Source organism: Labeo rohita, chromosome 11 (genome assembly GCF_022985175.1).
Source record: "Labeo rohita strain BAU-BD-2019 chromosome 11, IGBB_LRoh.1.0, whole genome shotgun sequence".
NCBI lineage: Eukaryota > Metazoa > Chordata > Actinopteri > Cypriniformes > Cyprinidae > Labeo > Labeo rohita.
The window spans coordinates 27,699,675-27,717,604 of NC_066879.1; the positions used below are offsets into that span (position 1 = coordinate 27,699,675).

The following is a 17,930-nucleotide window of genomic DNA, read 5'->3' on the forward strand; positions in this document are numbered from 1 at the left end:
CATTTATGAATCACAGGATTATTTACAAACACATTAATATGTTAATTCTAATGAAAGCGTTAGTAAAAATGTAGAAAGGAAGCTACAGTACAAAGCCTTAGACAGTGTAATAAGTATTTTTATTGCATTTTATAATGCCATTGTCAATAATTAGTACAGATTACATGCAACTAGACCTACTGTACAGTTTTTTATTGTCTGCATGGACAGACACAAGAAGATTCAGGTTACAAATACACAGATATATGTGTTTTTTTTATACAGCATGAAGAAAAACGGCAGTGACTGGCATAAACATGGTCACCCGGGGTTAGAACGACAAAGGTGGATGGCTAGTTGCCTTTTTTTAATTTTCTATACCATTTCAAAAGCCATCACCTATTCTTCCCCCAAGTCTCATCTGAAAAAGCAAAACAAATGAAAACAAAATGAAAGAGAAGTAAACAAACAAGTTAAAATGAAACTAAAGTACATAGAAGTCACTGCTGAAAATGTACACACATTCGTAAAAATACAATGAGAGGAGAAGTGGTAGTTCCATTTGATTGGCCGAAGAAGTTAATACCATCAGGCAAAAGCTCCCCTGCAAGGGTCCTTTACTTAGATAACGGCAGCTCAAAGCTAGTCATCACTGGGCAATGGAGCTCTGAGGCGGCGTGAGGGTGTGGATAACCGTTACTGCCGTCACCTTCGTCACGCATTTGTTGTGGCAGACTTGGAATTGATTTGGAATACAAACATCTTGCCACAATCCCTTTGGTGGTCACTGAAGATGAACTGCATTTCTAAAAGCCTTTTCACAATCTTATTTGGTATGCTACTGTGGAAAAGCCACACCGAGTTCACAGCAAATGGCAAACAGTGGTCAAAAATAGACTTTCGTCTACCTCTGAGAGCCTTTCTCAGAGAACTTTTGCACAAATCTGGAGCGCTATTGCCTTATGAGAGACAGCTTTGAGTGCGCATGGTAAATAAAGGAATGATTTGACTTTAAAGGGAGTCTGTACACATATTGGCACCTAAAAGGACCAATAATTAAAAAAAAAGAAACACCTTAAAGTTGCTCTTTCTTATAAGCAAGAGAGGGCTACACATTTTTTCTTCAATGTTTTTTTTTTCTTTTTCTCTTTCATTGTTTTTCTGAAGTTTTGGTCCTGTCTTTTGAGAAAAGTCCTTCTGAGGTATCATTACACAATGAGTTCAACTTTTTAGTTTGTTTTCTCTCTTTTTTCCTTAAAAATGCATAAATGCACTACAGAGACAAAAAGTATCAAAATAGACCTAGCTAAGATAAATATACAAACAGGTGTGTTACCTAAACCACTTATCTAACTCTTAATCTGTCTTTTTTCGAGATAATACACTAAAAAAATCATCGTCCCAGACGTGTTATGACAGAAAAACTGGGAAAACCAAACCAAAAAACAAAAGGAAAACAAAATTTAACCATGATACCTGCAGCACATAATATGATAAATACATACACTTCAGCATAAGCAATACAGTATAGGAATTCTGAGCTCAAAACTTTACAATAGCTAAAAACAGGTGCGGAAAAAGAAAGGAGAGCCAAAAGAAAACAAGTAAAGGAAACACGAAAAGGAGGGAATGCCCTTGAGAGCTAAGCCGAGCGGTAATATACAATAATACATCATCACAACGTCGTGTTTAAAAGTAACGAAGGAGTCATGGCGATCACCACTGATGCGTTTCAGTCCACATCTTACAAAACAGCTTTGTTTACACGTGTACCTTAAAGCACAATTGTAGTCCATTTAGTGAATGCAGCAATTCGTTCGTGAGTTTTTCAATTCCTTCTTGGTTCTCTTTGGATATTTTGGTAAAAATAAAGGCCCGTTTTTAGCGTTTAAGCATGATGATCTCTCAGGGATGGTCTGTGTGTGTGCGCGCGTGCTATTTTTCCACCGCCGTCACGAAGCTACACTTTGCATTAATTGGGAAGCGGGGTCTGTGCGAGAGTGGCCCGCGTTAATGCATTCTGCCTATCATCATTTCTGACACCCAACTGACTGGCCCATTGAGTACGCTCTAATGACCGGCCAGCTCGATGGCTCTCATTGGCCTGGCCTCTCATTATGCATGCGGAATTAGAACACACAATTAAGCCTCCGCACAGAGGACCTGTACATAGACACTATGCTAATAGATCACTTAAAGTGGGGAATATGTGATTTGGAGTAGACCCTTTTAAATATGTTGACCACTTAATGCTTCATACTTAACAGGACTCAGCATTTTTTTTTTTTTTTTTTTTTATAGGAGGAGATGGAGAGGTAGTCGTCTTTTTTTTTCCCCGTTGTGTCTCGTTTATGTTTCCATTCATGCTAATGAATTTGGAATCGAGAGGAATCGACAAGCTCCGTTCACAGCTATGCAACAAATATAATTTGGTTTTTTTCGACAATGTGTCGATTTTTTTTTTTTGTTTTTGTATTTTGTGGATGAATGAAACTAAAAGGGATTCCTTTTGTATGACTATAGGTGACTTTCATTGGCCTATCTATTTTGTGAACCGTTTTCTAAAAGGAGGTAGCATTATTTTTGGTTTTATTTCTTTGAAGACCAGATACATCAGACCACGCTTGAAAGCGAAACGAAAGATCCTCCAACATGAAAAAAAAAGAAAAAAAGTGGAAATCAGCCATCCCTTATTAATACTGTTCAACAGGCAGGGTAAGCACAACAAGCAAGTGCTTGCCTGCTTTTTTTTGGTATTCGTTGAACTGCGTTTAATTGTGAAATACTGGTAATTGAAGTAAACCATAATGCTGAGTAATTGCTGCTGGCTTCTAGTGTCACAAAGTACATTAACTGTTATTCAAGTGCCTTTTGCATGTAAAGTCCTTTGCAATCATAGACGGTGAAGACTGCGTTCTCAACACTGCAATCGCCTGAGCACAAGATGGGGTAGAAAGCTAGCTTTCTCAGACCGTAAGTGCTTGTACATTAACTAAGGAACCGCAAGAGGCTTGATAATACTGCTTTTTTTGCTTTTTGTTTTGTTTTCGGTTTGTTTTTTGGCCTTTAAACGTAGTGTTAATGTATATTAAACAGTTCTCTCCTTTTTTGAACAACAACAACAAAAAAAAAAGCATTTGCATTTTACACTTTGGTTTTTGGAATGCTCTGTAGTATAAGTAAAAACAAAACAAAACAAATGATTTAACTGGAAATAATAGGAAAAATTAAATATTCAAATGACGTGTTTGTGTTCTTTTGGCCAGTTCTTTAGGAAGAAGAAACGATAAATAAAAAAAGAGTTTTTGGTTTACTAAATATCTCTTTGGTTACCTGTAACAAAAGTAAAATGGGGGAAAAGCAACATATATTAAATTAAAACTCAGAATTTGGCATGGCACTACTGAGGAAAGGTTTTTTATAGTTTAGTGAAAGCAAAATCTCACATGCTAATCAGACACTTTCTACTCACACAGTGAATTGCAAATAACTTTTATATATCTAGTAACTATAGAACTTTGAACTGATAATGAGAGAGTCACCATGTTGGATAGCCACAGTACAAATCCCCTTTGTAATAACAGCGACAGGGGCGAACACTGTGGTCTGAGGTATTCCGTGACCGCGTTATCTTTTACGTTAAAGCAATATTTTGTATCGCAGCTGTATCAATTGGCTACTACAGAAAATTCTGAAAGGAACAAAGTAAATGGCGCAAATCTGGGAAAATAAGATTTCAAATAACTGAACAAATTCGTGAAAAAAAAGAGAGATATGAGTGCCTGTAAAGTTGTTTTTTTTGTTTTTTTTTCAGGATCTTACAGGGAGCCCTGCAAAATGCGTATTCCACCTCTGTCTCTTTAGTTTTAGCTTCTTGAATGAAATGTTTGAGTGGTTTTGTTGGTATTTAACGTTAGATTTCCTCTGTGGTTCTGTTTCGGAACTTTCACTTAATGCTAAGTGCTATCCTCAAATATTCGTGGATCCAACGCTAGGTTTTGGACTTTGGAGTATGTAGAAGAAAGGATTTTGGAACTTCTCTCCCAAACGTAACCCCTTTTTGGAATGATGAGAGAATTTAAACAAAACAAAACAATCATTAACAGAAAACAACATAGTTGAATTACATCACAATGAAAAAATGTTGATCCTTAGAAATAAATGACTATGAAAGTAAAACGAAATCGAAAGCTACTGCACACATATTATAATCAACAATACAGTCAATAAAGTCTCTGAGCCGGTCCTCCACAAGCCTCATGTCAGTCTGGCTGTCATAACAGCACCACAGGAGAACAACAGCGAAAAAGTTCCTGAAATACGCCTTTTTTTTGGGGGTAGCAACTACATTTAGTCTGACAAAGAGCGAGGGGGGAAAAACACGTTCTGGCAGATTCTTGCGGATACCTCATCAGATACAGATAGGGAAAGCGCAAGCATCCACCCGTCTGATCGGAGGCTAACGCTGCCTCGAGACAGAAATCCTCGCCCATTTCTTCAGTCCAGTCATGTAAGGGAGACACGCACAAAAAAAAGCAAAAAAGGAGTTGGTCAGGTAGCCGGGGATGCCGTTGCCAGTCTTTCAGCTCGTTTTGTTTCAGTCTTTGCCGTTGTCGAGAGTGGTGGTGAATTTTTCTGTGTGACCGCAAAGTTACAGAGTCTTGCAGCATCCCCTTGAACGAGTACAAAAATCCGGTTGAAAGTCATTCTAAAGATGTGTATTTGTCATCTTTTTCCTCTTTTTTTTTTTCAAACATGTGAACATCTTTCTGAGGTAAATCACCGCTGTGTATTTATCCCATAGAAAAGCAGTGTTCTCAGGCCCAAAGAACATAGAAATTAAAGCTAAAAAAGACTTAAAATAGAGAAACCTCAAATGACTTGTGGAAAAAAAACAAAAAAATAAGCTTGTATACTGACGTTTGGTTTCCCTCAGTAGCTTTAGATACGTTGGTCCATACTTCTATCAGACCATGTTTCGGAATACAGGACATGAACGCACAGCTGCTCAAAGGGCCTTTTTTGAGGGTACTGATTGAGGAAATGAAAAACTGAGGTGGGGGAAAAATGTGTTTTTGCATTGTGAACAGATGAGGTCTAACCCTGTTTTGGTTTTTGAAGTTGTAGTTGGTTTTTTATCTTTGTTTTCTCACTTGAACATCTTGAATATGAGGGAGGGAGGGACAGGGCTCTGCCTCCATCAAGCCTTCCTCCTACTCCAGCTCCTCTGTGGGAAGCTCCTCCTCCATGTCGCGCTCGTCACACGGCATGCTCAGGTTTTGAGTGACGGATGCCATGAGGGACACGGGTCTGCTGTCCTCCTCCATCTCAGCGGGCTCCTCCTTCACGTGGACTTGGTGTCTGAAACAGAAATAACATGGAATAAGTTGGTCTTAGTGAGATTACAGAATCATGATAAATTGAATGAGAGATATACCTTTAAATACGCAACACTTTTTAAACATAAGCCACTTATTAAAATATGTTTGCTTTTAAATATAGAAAACACTTTACATATAGATATGTAGATATTTTTGATGAAATAAATGTCTCCTTGGTAAGCAAAAGTGACAGACAAACAAACAAACAAAAAAATCTTACAGATATCAAACAATGGAATGGTAGAGTACTGAATACTTTTTCTGTAATGTTACTGAGAATCATGATAAATCAAATGAGAGATAAACCTTTAAATCTGCAACACTTTGTAAGCAAAAGTCACTTTTTTATTATGGTTTAACTGCTTTTAAATATAGAAAACACTTTTTTAAATTTACATAATTTTTTTATAATTTGTAATATACTAAGGAAGAAAAAAAAAATATATTATTTATATGATATTACTTAATTTATAACATTTATTGTGATTATTATAATCATTAAATTAATTTTTTTTCCCGTGGTTTCCACAAAGATATCAAGCAGTAATATTAAATATTCCACATTACTAATAATTATTAATAATTGAATAATCTTCAACATTAATAATAATAATAATACAAAAAAAAAAAAAGTTTCTTGAGTGCCAAATCTGCATATTAGATTGATATCTGAAGGATTATGAGATCTAATATCACTGAGATTACAGAAGCATGATAAATCAAATGATAGAAACCTTTAAATAAGCAACACTTAAACATAACAAACATAACACTTAAATAAACATAAAACACTTGTAAACGTAAGTCACTTTTTATGGTTAAATTACTTTTAAATATAGAAAGCACTTATTTAAACTTAGATACATTTTTAATTATTTGTAATTCACTAAAGAAAACTACGTATATATTGTTTATATGATATTATATTATTTACAACTTTTTTTTTGTGATTATTATAATCATTAAATTAAATACAAAAATGTACCATGGCTTCCATAAAAATATTAGGCAGTAATATTAAATATTCACTGTTTTCAACATTTATAATAATAAGAAATGTTTTTGAGTGGCAAATGCATATTAGAATGATTTCTGAAGGATCATGTGACACTGAAGACTGGTGTAGTGGCTGCTGAAAATTCAGTTTTACATCACATTTTAAAATATATTAAAATAGAAAACAGTCACTTTTTATGGTTAAATTGCTTTGAAATATAGAAAACGCCTCTTTAAATTTAGTCACATTTTAATTATTTGTAATTCACTAAAGAAGAAAAATATGTATATATTATATATTATTTATATGATATTACATTATTTATAATATTTATTGTGTTTATTATAATTGTTAAATTAAACTGTTTCATGGTTTCCACAAAAATACTAAGCAGTAATATTAAACATTCACTGTTTTCAACATTAATAATAATAATAATAAATGTTTCTTGAGTGCCAAATCTGCTTAATAGAATGTTTTTTGAAGGTTCATGTGACACTGAAGACTGGAGTGATGATGGTAAAAAAATTCAGTTTTTCATCACATTTTAAATATTAAAAATTAAATATATATACACTACCGTTGTTTGGGGTCAGTAAGACTTGTAATAGTCTTTAAAGAAGTCTCTTATGCTCATCAAGGCTGCATTTATTTGATTAAAAATATAGAAAAAAACAGTAATATTGCAAAATGTTTTTACAATATAAAATAATGTTTTTTATTTTAACATACTTTAGAATTAGATGGAATAGAATTTATTCCTGTGATGAAAAGCTGAATTTTTATCAGCTGTTACTCCAGTCTTAAGTGTCACATGATCCTTCAGAAATCATTCTAATATGCAGATTTATTATTAGAATGATGGATAATATCAACAGTTGTGCTGCCAAATATTTTTTGGAACCTGTGATTTTTTTTTTTCAGGATTCTTTCATGAATAAGAAGTTTAAAAAGTACAGTGTTTATTCAAAATATAAATATTTTATAACAATGTAAATTATTTATTATGAACTTTTAATAAACTTAATTATTAACTTAATACATCCTTGATGAATAAAAGTATTAATTTCTTAAAAAAAAACAAAAAAAACAAAACAATAAAAATGTACTGACCCCAAACTTTTGAACGGTAGTGTATATTAAAATTGAAATAGTTTTTTTTAATGGTAATAAAATTTCACAATAATATTGTCTTTATTGTATTTTTGGAACTTGGGAATGGTAATGTTTTTTTTCTCCTTTTCTGTAATCTTACTGAGATTACAAAAGCATGATAAATCAAATAAGAGATAAACCTTTAAATATGGAACAATTTGTAAACATAAGTCACTTTTTATGGTTAAATTGCTTTTAAATATAGAAAACACTTCTTTAAATTTAGATAAATTTTTAATTATTTGCAATTCACAAAGCATCATTACACTAAATAAAAAAATGTTAAATACTCACTATTTTCAACATTGATAATAATAAGAAATGTTTTGATTTGAGTGGCAAATCTGCATATTAGAATGATTTCTGAAGGATCATGTGACATCGAAGACTGCCATAATTCTGAAAATTCTGTTTTGTATCACATTATAAAAAATATTAAAACAGAACAGTTATTTTGATTGGTAATACAATTTCACAATAATACCATCTTTGTTGTTATTTTATTGATCAAATAAATTACTATTTAGGTTTTTTTTTTTTTTAGGGGGGGTTGTTTCATTACAGCTCATTATACAACATATCAAAGCACTCCCAGTCAGCTGGGATTTGACTAGTCTTACCCATACTGCTGCGGAGAAAGACCAGGGCTGCAGCTGCCGTTACTGTTGACTTGTTCAACAGTGCTGCTGACATCATCGTGGCCGACGTGCAGCATGTTGAGGCTCGCACCTGTGCTGTTGTTCACCAGGGTGGGGCTGTTCAGAAGACCAAGACTGCTCTCTGCAAGTGCAGCCTGCACACACAATTTTAAAATATTAAATCTTTATGAAAAGTTAAGAGATGCAACAATTGCTATGTTGCTGTAGAGGTCATATAGCACTGCTGATGTTGCAGTTGCAGTCATATATAGGCTATACTCAGACATAAAGCCCTCTGGTGCCATCAATAGACAGACAATGGTGACTATAACAATAAGCAACTTGCAGGGGAATGTGTATATTTATTGATTTTAAATTCATATTCATTAATAAAAGATAAATGTGCTGACTGGATAGATGTAATCTGGGTGTTTTGAGAGAAATCTGGCAGCAGTGGTGCAGCAGGTTAGTCTGTGTCACCACTAGGGGTCTCCTCGCTTCCATACAACAGACCTGAGTGCTCGCAGAGACCACCAGAAACACACACACGACTCACACTCCTGTTACACATGTGCTCACCGCTTTTCAAATGAAAACATCTCTAAAATTATTTAACACATGATATACGATATATAGTATATTATAGTGTTTGGTAATACTTTAATTATTTCACCTTTGCTTAAACTCTTTATTTAAATGGGAAAAGAAATGAAGTAATAACAGTAACAGAAGAAAAGATGGTCCAAATTCTAAAAAACAAATAAAAACTACTTCTACTTCACTTTATAGTTTATATATATTTTTTGCATTATACAATACATTGTTACATATAATTATTTAAATTATTTGTAATTAAAGTTTGCAAATTTTACAAGCACAATTCAAAGTACACTGAATCTAAAGGATTCAAGGATTATTATTAATAGTTATCTTAAATATACCTTAACTTATTAATTTATTACATCATTTATTTTAGTATTATTATTTATAACTATGTACATTTAGTTTTACTTTTAGTAAGTTATCTTTATTTCTGTTTCTGTATTAAAAATAAATATTTAACTACATTGCATACTCTGGGTTTACAGGTCAAAAATAATTGTACATTTATTTTTGTTTCTGTAATAAGGTATAAGAATTATATATCTATAAACTAGGTTAAAGGTTAAATTCACATTACTACATACAAATCTACACAAACAACTATGCATATGGATATTTTAATGCATAAGGAAAGGTGGAACGGAAAGCGGTTCTGCTTGGTTTCCTTCATTTCTACAGTCACTTCTGAACTGAAAATTTTATGTGGTACTCCTGCCAATTCAAACTGTAGCGACTGCCTGAAATATGCCACTGAGAGAAAGAAAGAGAGACAGAAAGAGCAACAGAGAAAGAGGGAGAGAGAAATGAAAGAGCTTGAGGGAAATTCATTCTGATTCTGTAGAGACTGGGTGGTGGCGAGAAAGATGATCAGGGTCACGCAAGGTTTAAAGGATGTGAACCAAATAAGGGCTATTTTTTACCCTTTAACCTATAATTAACTGGCAGCCACCTACAATTTTTGGCAAAAACAGACAGATCTAATAGGTAAACATGCTTAATGCCTGTTTAATGAGATGGCCAGGTTGAATCACTCTTAAAAGGTCAATTTCAGGCGAGATTGCGCCTACCATATGCAGACTAAAACACGTAGCACACTCAAACGGAGAGCCACAGTTCTCTCACACTCTGGTAGGGTGAACCGGAGATCTCCACTGTGTGTCTGCTCTTTTGTTAAAGGCTAGTTTATGTGCGGCCTTTTCAGGATGAGCAGTTCCATTTCCATAGAGATGGCCTGCGGGGTCAGAGCGGGACAAACTGGGCCAGGCCGGTGGAAGTGTGTGTGTGTGTGTGTTGGCCTGTGATTAGCTGGGCTGTTTGTTTGTCAGGCGCTGACACTGCTTGTCCTGTGAGGAGATGGATGGGCACAGACCTGACAGAGTGCCACACACGCTCACACACCCAGACCAGGACTCAAGCACAAAGGCTAACCTCCCAGATCCATCTCTGTCTCGTCACACAGCGTTCTTGGGAAAAACACACACACAAACAGCGAAACACAGAGCTAGGCTCTGAAAGCAAAGAACTAGAGTCGTGGTGACACCGCTGGTTTCAGATGGATTTTCTAGGACAGACACTAATTTTATGCTGTGACCTTCATTGACAAATATTTGATGCTATAAATCACATATGGCTGGCTGGGAGCGTGTGTGCGATGGAGGGAGGAGAACAGAGGAGGTTTGGGAGAAGTAGCTAATTAGAAGAGGAAATTATTATCGGCGCCCTTGTGCACTTGATCTGGCCTGATCTGTGTAAGATTCCCACACTTTCTGAGGAATGAATTTTCCAGGATCTTTCCAGTTGTTTAAAACTAATTCACTCATTAAGACAGATTTACTCATGAACCATTTAGACCAATTCACTGAAATTAACTGAAGAGTGATTTGTTCATATCAGATCTCACCACAGCAACTTTTACTCTACCCAAAGATGTTTAGCAGACAAAATATTTCAGAGCTCTAGAAAAAAAGTATATTAGAAATTCATGACTTCAAATATTTTATTTTCCATTAATGAATCATTTAAGATCAAAATGATTTTTTTTTTAACAATTTTCAAAAATCATGGTTTTTCATTGTGCATTCCAATTTATCTCAATCAAACTGCAGTTGGGTTATTTTGATTAAGTAAAAAAAATACAGCTAGCTAACAATAAAACACAATAAAAACATGATTTTTGAAATTTGAATTTTGTAAGAAAACAGAGTTTATATATATATTTATTAGGGCATAGTGTAAGTAGAAAACTGTATATTTAAATTTTAATATTACCAAGACTTTTTAGATTTCATTATTTTCCAGTGGTTTGTAGTTATTAGAATTTAAAAATATTTAAAAAATAAAAAAACAATTTCTATTTGGAACTATACAGAACAATTTAACTTGTTCAACCAAATTGTTACAAAAAAGTCAAAAAAAAAAAAAAAAAAAAAAAAAAAAAAAAAATAAATAAATAAAAAATGAAAAATAAAAAAAAAAAAAAAAAAAAAAAAAAAAAAAAAAAAACAAACAAACAAAACTACACAAAAAACTACACACACACTAAAAACAAAACATAAAAAACACAAAACAAAACAAAACTACACAAAAAACAAAACAAAAACAAAACAAAAAAAGGTTATTTGTGATTTTTATATATCCGGATATATTTCTCCACTATTTTTAATGATGATGCACATGTGTATGAATGTATAAAGGTGTCGATTTGATGTACTGAAAGCACACACACACTCACCTGGTAGCTGGCATTCAAGGAGCCAAATCCCAGCCCAGAAATCATATTCTTCACGAGAGTGGGACTTCTGAGAAACAGAAGAAAGAGAAATGGTGATTAAGTACATGTGTGGATTACAACAAAACACATCTGACCAAAGTGTGTGTTTAAAAAAAAGCTCCCAACTCTGTGAAAAATGCTGAGGCACTATTCTGTTTACAAGAGATAAATAGAAAAGTTAAACAATGGAGACTAACACATGCATTCTGACACAGCATATATTGCATACACGCACACACACACACTACTGTTTGTTCGCTATTGTGTCTGTGCGCTACAGGGCTGAAATCTGGCGCGCAGGCCGTCGGCGGGGTAATTTGCCGTCGTCTCTCTGGCAGAGCTTGAGACGGCGTGTAACATCTGTTTGTACAAATGCAAGCAGGCACGCTTTTCTGCTGTGCATCTGCTCACAATGTACCCTAAACAGTGTAGACACAGACGGGGAAAAATACACAGGCGCACAAAACACACACACACACACACACACAGATGCACTGCCAAACACAAGCAGGCAAGGCACAAAAGAGACCTTTGTGCTTTTGACTAGAGAGTCAGTAATAGGGTAATGATGGGAAGCCCATTAGGGTAATCATACATGCCAATAATGATTATAGCCCCACTTACAGAGCAGACCTACAAGCGTACGCTTTTGCTACAGGAATAAAGCCCGTTTTTGGGACTTCTCCGCAATAAATAGGTTTCACTTAAAGAGTGTTGTTTTAATTCAGTGCTTCACAGGTTATGCGACTAGTATGATTTCAAACAGGCTCATATTTTAGTCTGTAAGGCAACAGAAAGACTCAGCAGGACTTCTTAAGAAAGCCAAGAGTGGCGGCACAACTATTTGACATCAATGATATTAAACGTCATTGGTCACGTCAAACTTGACGCAACATGCCTAAATATGCAATATTTGATTTAAGAGCTACAGATAAGGTGATGATTTTAATCGCATAGTAATTATATTGTGGTTTGTTTGTGACAAACTACATTGTAAAAAACATTTGGAAGAAAAAAAAAAATCTATAAATTATAATATATTTTATGGTGAAAAACAGTCCCTGCGTGGCACATCGCATTGTATTTTGTATTAATAATTTATTTTTTTCTTATTTTACTGTAAAACACAGTCTAACTAATAGTCTTTGAAAGTAAAAACTATGAATTATCATATATTCCACAGTTGAAGAACAGGAAAAGGACAGTCCCAAAAATCCCTGTGAGAAACATTGCATTATATTTTGTTTTATTAATAATTTTGTTTCTTGTTATGTTTGTTACCAGTAATATACATTATGGTGTTTTGTGTTACATTTTGTGTTTAGTTAATGTTTATTGCATTATTTTAGTGTCATCTGAGTTACCTTTTGTCTTTGTGCATACAATATGAACCTATATATGAATACTGGCCATGTTTTATGGACAGGCTACTTACAGTATGATTAACTCTGATTAGAGGTGAATTTCTGACAATCACAGATACCAGTTTTCATTGTAAATTTAATGGGATTTTTTTTTTCCAGTGTACTTTATAGATTCAGAAGTCTTGGAATATAGTGCTGTACAGTCTTTTATGGTACTTTCATGATAACTTTTTGGTAATTTTGGAGCTTGACAACAATCATTCACTTTTATTAAGAAGAAGAGAATGAGAAGAGAATGATCCAATGTACGTACGAGTCCACGTACCCGGTCATCTTTGGTGGTCTCCTCTTTTGGTATTCCACTTCATCCACGGTCCAAACAGCACCCTTGACGTTCTCGACCCGCACAAAGCACTTGTGCAGACTCAGGTTATGGCGCACAGCATTCTGGGTAACAGCGACAGGACATATAGAGAAGACAGAAAAAAGCAAAAAGAAGAAGTCAGTCTCCTGTTCCAGCCACGACTCGACGCCGTAGGTATCTTAAGCAGAATCGCGTCCGCGTCGCTGTCATTGCTGAAAATGCAATTATAGCGAGGCCTGATATAAACAGCCTTTAATAATGGCATAAATCTTATACCTGCTTTCTAATTAAAAGAGCGCACGTGATGATGAGCACAAAAGATTGTACGGCTCAGACAGGGACGTGTCGACCGAGCGTATCTCTCCATCTCGAACCCGTCCCCCTCCCGCCCGCACCATCTCACAGACACACACAACCAATTAAGTGCACATTCTACCGAGGGGAAGTGACAATGTGGTGCCACACCATCATAACAGTGGGAGTTTGGAGAAAAAAAAAGTCCATCTTTGAACGCAAAAAAATAAGAAACGATGCACGCTATCCCCCCTCCACCATCAGCAAACCCACCCCCTGCTTTTTTATTTTAAATTTCACTAATCAGCCACTATCTAGAATAACACCCCCAAGGGAGGCCCCTTCCTTTTCATCTGCTATTTGTAGTTTGTTCATGCCCAATTTCATTACCAATTTTAATTCGTGTATAATTAAATCCTGTGTATTTTTTCCGACGCACTCTTTTTTTTTTTCCTGAATCCATGAGGGAGGGACTGCTGATGCCGGAATCACTCCTAACCATAATTACAAGTGCCATAATCAGGCGAGGCCTCCCTCCTTTGAATAAATTTCCCCGTGCAGGAGCGATGATGCTTAGTTTTGCAAATGAGTATGACCCCAATTTCAGCCTGCCACCTCACCGATTTTATTTGCATTCCCATCCGTGATGAAAGACTAATTCTCCCAGTTAAAACATTAGCAGCAATTTAAAGGGGGTCAGCCTTTGCAGACATAAACAAAATGCCCGCCTTGCTGTGTGTGTGTGTGTGAGAGAGAGAGAGAGAATGAGTGACTGGAGGGGTGGCAGCTATATTAGAAAGATGGCACGCATGGTGCAGATGTCAAATGGGTCTCAGTTCCTTTGGTGACAGCGTCCACATGAAAAGGGACGACACTACGGCCACCATTTTAGCCTACAAGTGAACAGCGACAGTGAATGTTTTACATCATTTTAGAGTGAAACTGGATTTTCAGGTTATTCACTTTTTAAAAATATTATAAAAGACTTTTTTTTTTTGCACCGCTAATCACTCATAGGGCCAGGAAGGTGTATTAAGAAAGTAAATATGGGTCAATTTCAGGCACAGTGGGCTTAAAAACTACATCAAGGACACCAAGGCTTAATCTAGATACTAATGGCCTCATACAAAAGAAAGTACTAGTGTATGAGCAGTATAAAATACTAGATAAACCTGCACTGAAGAAGAGAGTGCAACAGCAAAAATCTGACTTCAATATCATTAACAAGAACAAGGCCCAGAGAAATGATCAGTGTGGGTTACAAATATTTCACACTTTATATACACCTGCCAACACAGGAGAATGCATCAATATCTTTCTCAATATGCTAACTGTTCATCGCAAAGTTTAAACCCTCGCTCTGAAGAAATGACAGTGGCTGTAGCATTTCTGACAGAAAGAAATGGCCAAATATAAAATGTAAAAACAACTGTCAGGCCGTTGGCGCCCTCTGCCGTCATTTGTTATAATGCGTAAAGTACGTTAGCACTATTGTGTACTACATTATGTGTTTTAGCAGGTGTATTCAATGAAATCCATAGGATTACTTCGTTTTGATACTTTATTTGAACTAATGATTGCCTCATTGCTATTATATATGTATTTTAAGTAATTTTAAAGGCAATTGTTCGCTTAGGTCTATATATTTATTTATATATCTATTATATCTATATATATATATATATATATATATATATAAATTAGCTGATTACTCGATAAATCGCCAGAATGATTGTTAGTGATATCCCTAAATAGAATAGCTCATTACTTAAAAATGGGATAAAATATGACTGTAACAGGGCCGATACATACATCGGTCGATTATTCTGACGATTAATTGAATTAATTGGTTTTTTTTTTATATTGATTATAATCGGAAATGTTTCTTAAGCACCAAATCAGCATTTAGATTAAATTAACTTCACCATCACTAATAAGCAAATAAACATGGCAAGGCAAAAAAATGTGTATAGTAACACAATTGCTAAAAAAGTTAGTATCACCTCTTCATTATTAAGGTAATTTTTCCATAAATGACTATGAGGGACACAAATAGCAGCGGTTTTGTAGAATGACCCAGCCGGTGTCCATCTTGTGAATAAAAGCCGCCCTTTAACTGATCAATGACTTCCTCTACTCTCCGGACCTGACTTTTCATGAAATATAGATGGCCATTAAGAGCACCGGAGAACATGCATCTCCATTTCTATATTTAATACCGGGCCAAATGACTGGCAAGAGAGGAAGATGAGTGCGAACGTGCAGTTATTAAAGTAAAAAGAAGAGAGAGAGTGTGAAAAGGTACTATAGGAGAAAAAAAAGATGATCTGACTGGTGGAGGAGGAAAAGTAGCCGGATCCATTAATTGTTAAATTTCATAAAAGTGAAATGAGTTGTTAAAGATATTCCTGCCACTTTCACCTCCTTCGCCTCAACTCTCAGTGGCTAAGCTCACTAACTGCTCCTGGGTGCCTCTGCGGTTCAAGACTATTAGCCTGCTGTTCTGTCTCGATGCCCTCAGACTCCTTGGGTCCCTCTCTCACCTCACCTTCTCTGTTTCTCTCCTTACTTCCTCTCCTCCAGAGGCTCAGGCACACAAATGAGCCTTGGGCCAGTGTTGGCTGAATGTGGGGCAGCACCTCCTCAGCCCAGGCTTCAGGCTATAGGCCACGTGAATGGCTAATGAGGAGACTGACTGACAGGAAGCGAGCTACTCTTTGCGGTGTCCGTTTCCTCTCCGGCCTGACAGCACCTTGCCAAGCTCCTGGTCCGCAGGGGGAAGGAGAGGACGGGAGGTGCTGAGAAGGGAGGCATGTATTAGCACATCTTTCTGAGGGGCGAACTAATGGCTAAGCAGGGTGATGGGGAGATGGCCTGCTAAATGGGACGGTTACATGATCGGGCCGGGCCTTTAATGACCGCTCTGCTCTTCACTTTAGACAGAAAAAGAGAGAAAGGCTAGCGGAGACAAAATTTCAAGTAAGTTTAGATAAAAAGTAAGACTTCATTATGTTGATGACAATGATGACTAATAATAATAATTAAAATATTTCAGTTTAGTTATTTCAGATTATTATTAAAAAATTTTTTAATTTAAGTGTTTCTGTGATGATGATGATTACTACTACTACTTAATAACATTACTTACTAAAAATATATATATATATATAAATGTATGTTTAGATCACTTTAAAAGTTAAACATGATTATTGAATAAGTTTTATATTATAATTATTGTTGTTATCATTTAATTTTTTATTATATATAACATTTCTTAATAATATTTTATGTATTGATATTTACATTTTTAATTATTTATATGTAAATACTAATATTTATTATTATAATTATTATTAGCATTATTATGTCCTAATTTTAATCTTCACTACATATTATTTCTTAATATTATTTATTGAAATTTATTATTTTACTTATTTATAATACGTAAATATTAATATTTATTATTATTATTAATAATAATATTATTATGTTTTAATGTTTATTTTTATTATAATATTTCTTAATATTATTTATTGATACTTAATAATTTATTGTTTATAAAATGTAAATTATTATTATTATTAGCATCATCACTACTACTACTAAACATTACTTATTAAAATGTCAAGGTATAAAATTAAAAGTGATCTAAGTTAAAAGTTAAACATGGTTATTAAGTAAGTTTTATATTATTATTATTATTATTATTGTTGTTATTGTTATGTTTTACTTTTATTTTTATTATATGTAACATTTTTTGATATTTAACATTTTAATTATTTATAATACGTAAATATTAATAATATTTCTTCTTATTATTAGCATCATTATTGCTACTAATAAACTACTAAAACATTATTAATTACTTAATATTAAAATGTCAAGGTATAAAGGTATGTTTAGATCATTTAAAAAGGAAAACAAACATGTTTAGGTTCAACATGGTTATTGAGTAAGAATTTATTATTATTATGATTGTTATTATTATGCTTAAATTTGCATTTTAATATGTTATAATTTTCTTAATATTTTTATTTATTAATATGTAATATTTTGTAATAATTTAAATTTCTAATGTGTAAATGATAATATTTGCTATTATTTATTTATTTATTTATTAACATTTTAGTTTTTAACTATACATATTTTCGGTTTAAATCATTTAAAAAGTGAAAACAAACATGTTTAAGTTAAATATGGTTATTAAGTAAGAATTTTATTATTATTATGTTTACAATTTTATTTTTATTACATATTATAGTATTTATTAATAATAATTTTCTTTGTTAATATGTAATATTTAGTAATGATTTATTATTATTATTTATTCCTTAACATTTTGGTCTTTAACTCATCTTCATCTTTTTTCGGTTCAGCTTCTTTTT

At 34.0% G+C, this 17,930-nt stretch overlaps 1 protein-coding gene across 3 annotated transcripts in view; it reads right to left on the reverse strand.

Moving 5' to 3' along the window:
* Positions 1–97: 97 nt before the first annotated feature.
* foxp4 (forkhead box P4) overlaps positions 98–17,930 on the reverse strand; it is a 145,532-nt gene continuing 127,699 nt past the window's right edge. For 2 of the 3 annotated variants that reach the window (XM_051122586.1, XM_051122585.1), the window contains exons 15-18: positions 13,201–13,334; positions 11,485–11,551; positions 8,133–8,305; positions 98–5,340 (exon numbers count right to left, since the gene is read on the reverse strand). In XM_051122586.1, coding sequence (XP_050978543.1) covers positions 5,193–5,340; positions 8,133–8,305; positions 11,485–11,551; positions 13,201–13,334 — 522 coding nt within the window. In that variant the 3' untranslated portion in view covers positions 98–5,192. The remainder of the gene's footprint in view (positions 5,341–8,132; positions 8,306–11,484; positions 11,552–13,200; positions 13,335–17,930) is intronic. The other variant, XM_051122587.1, reaches the window with a different exon arrangement.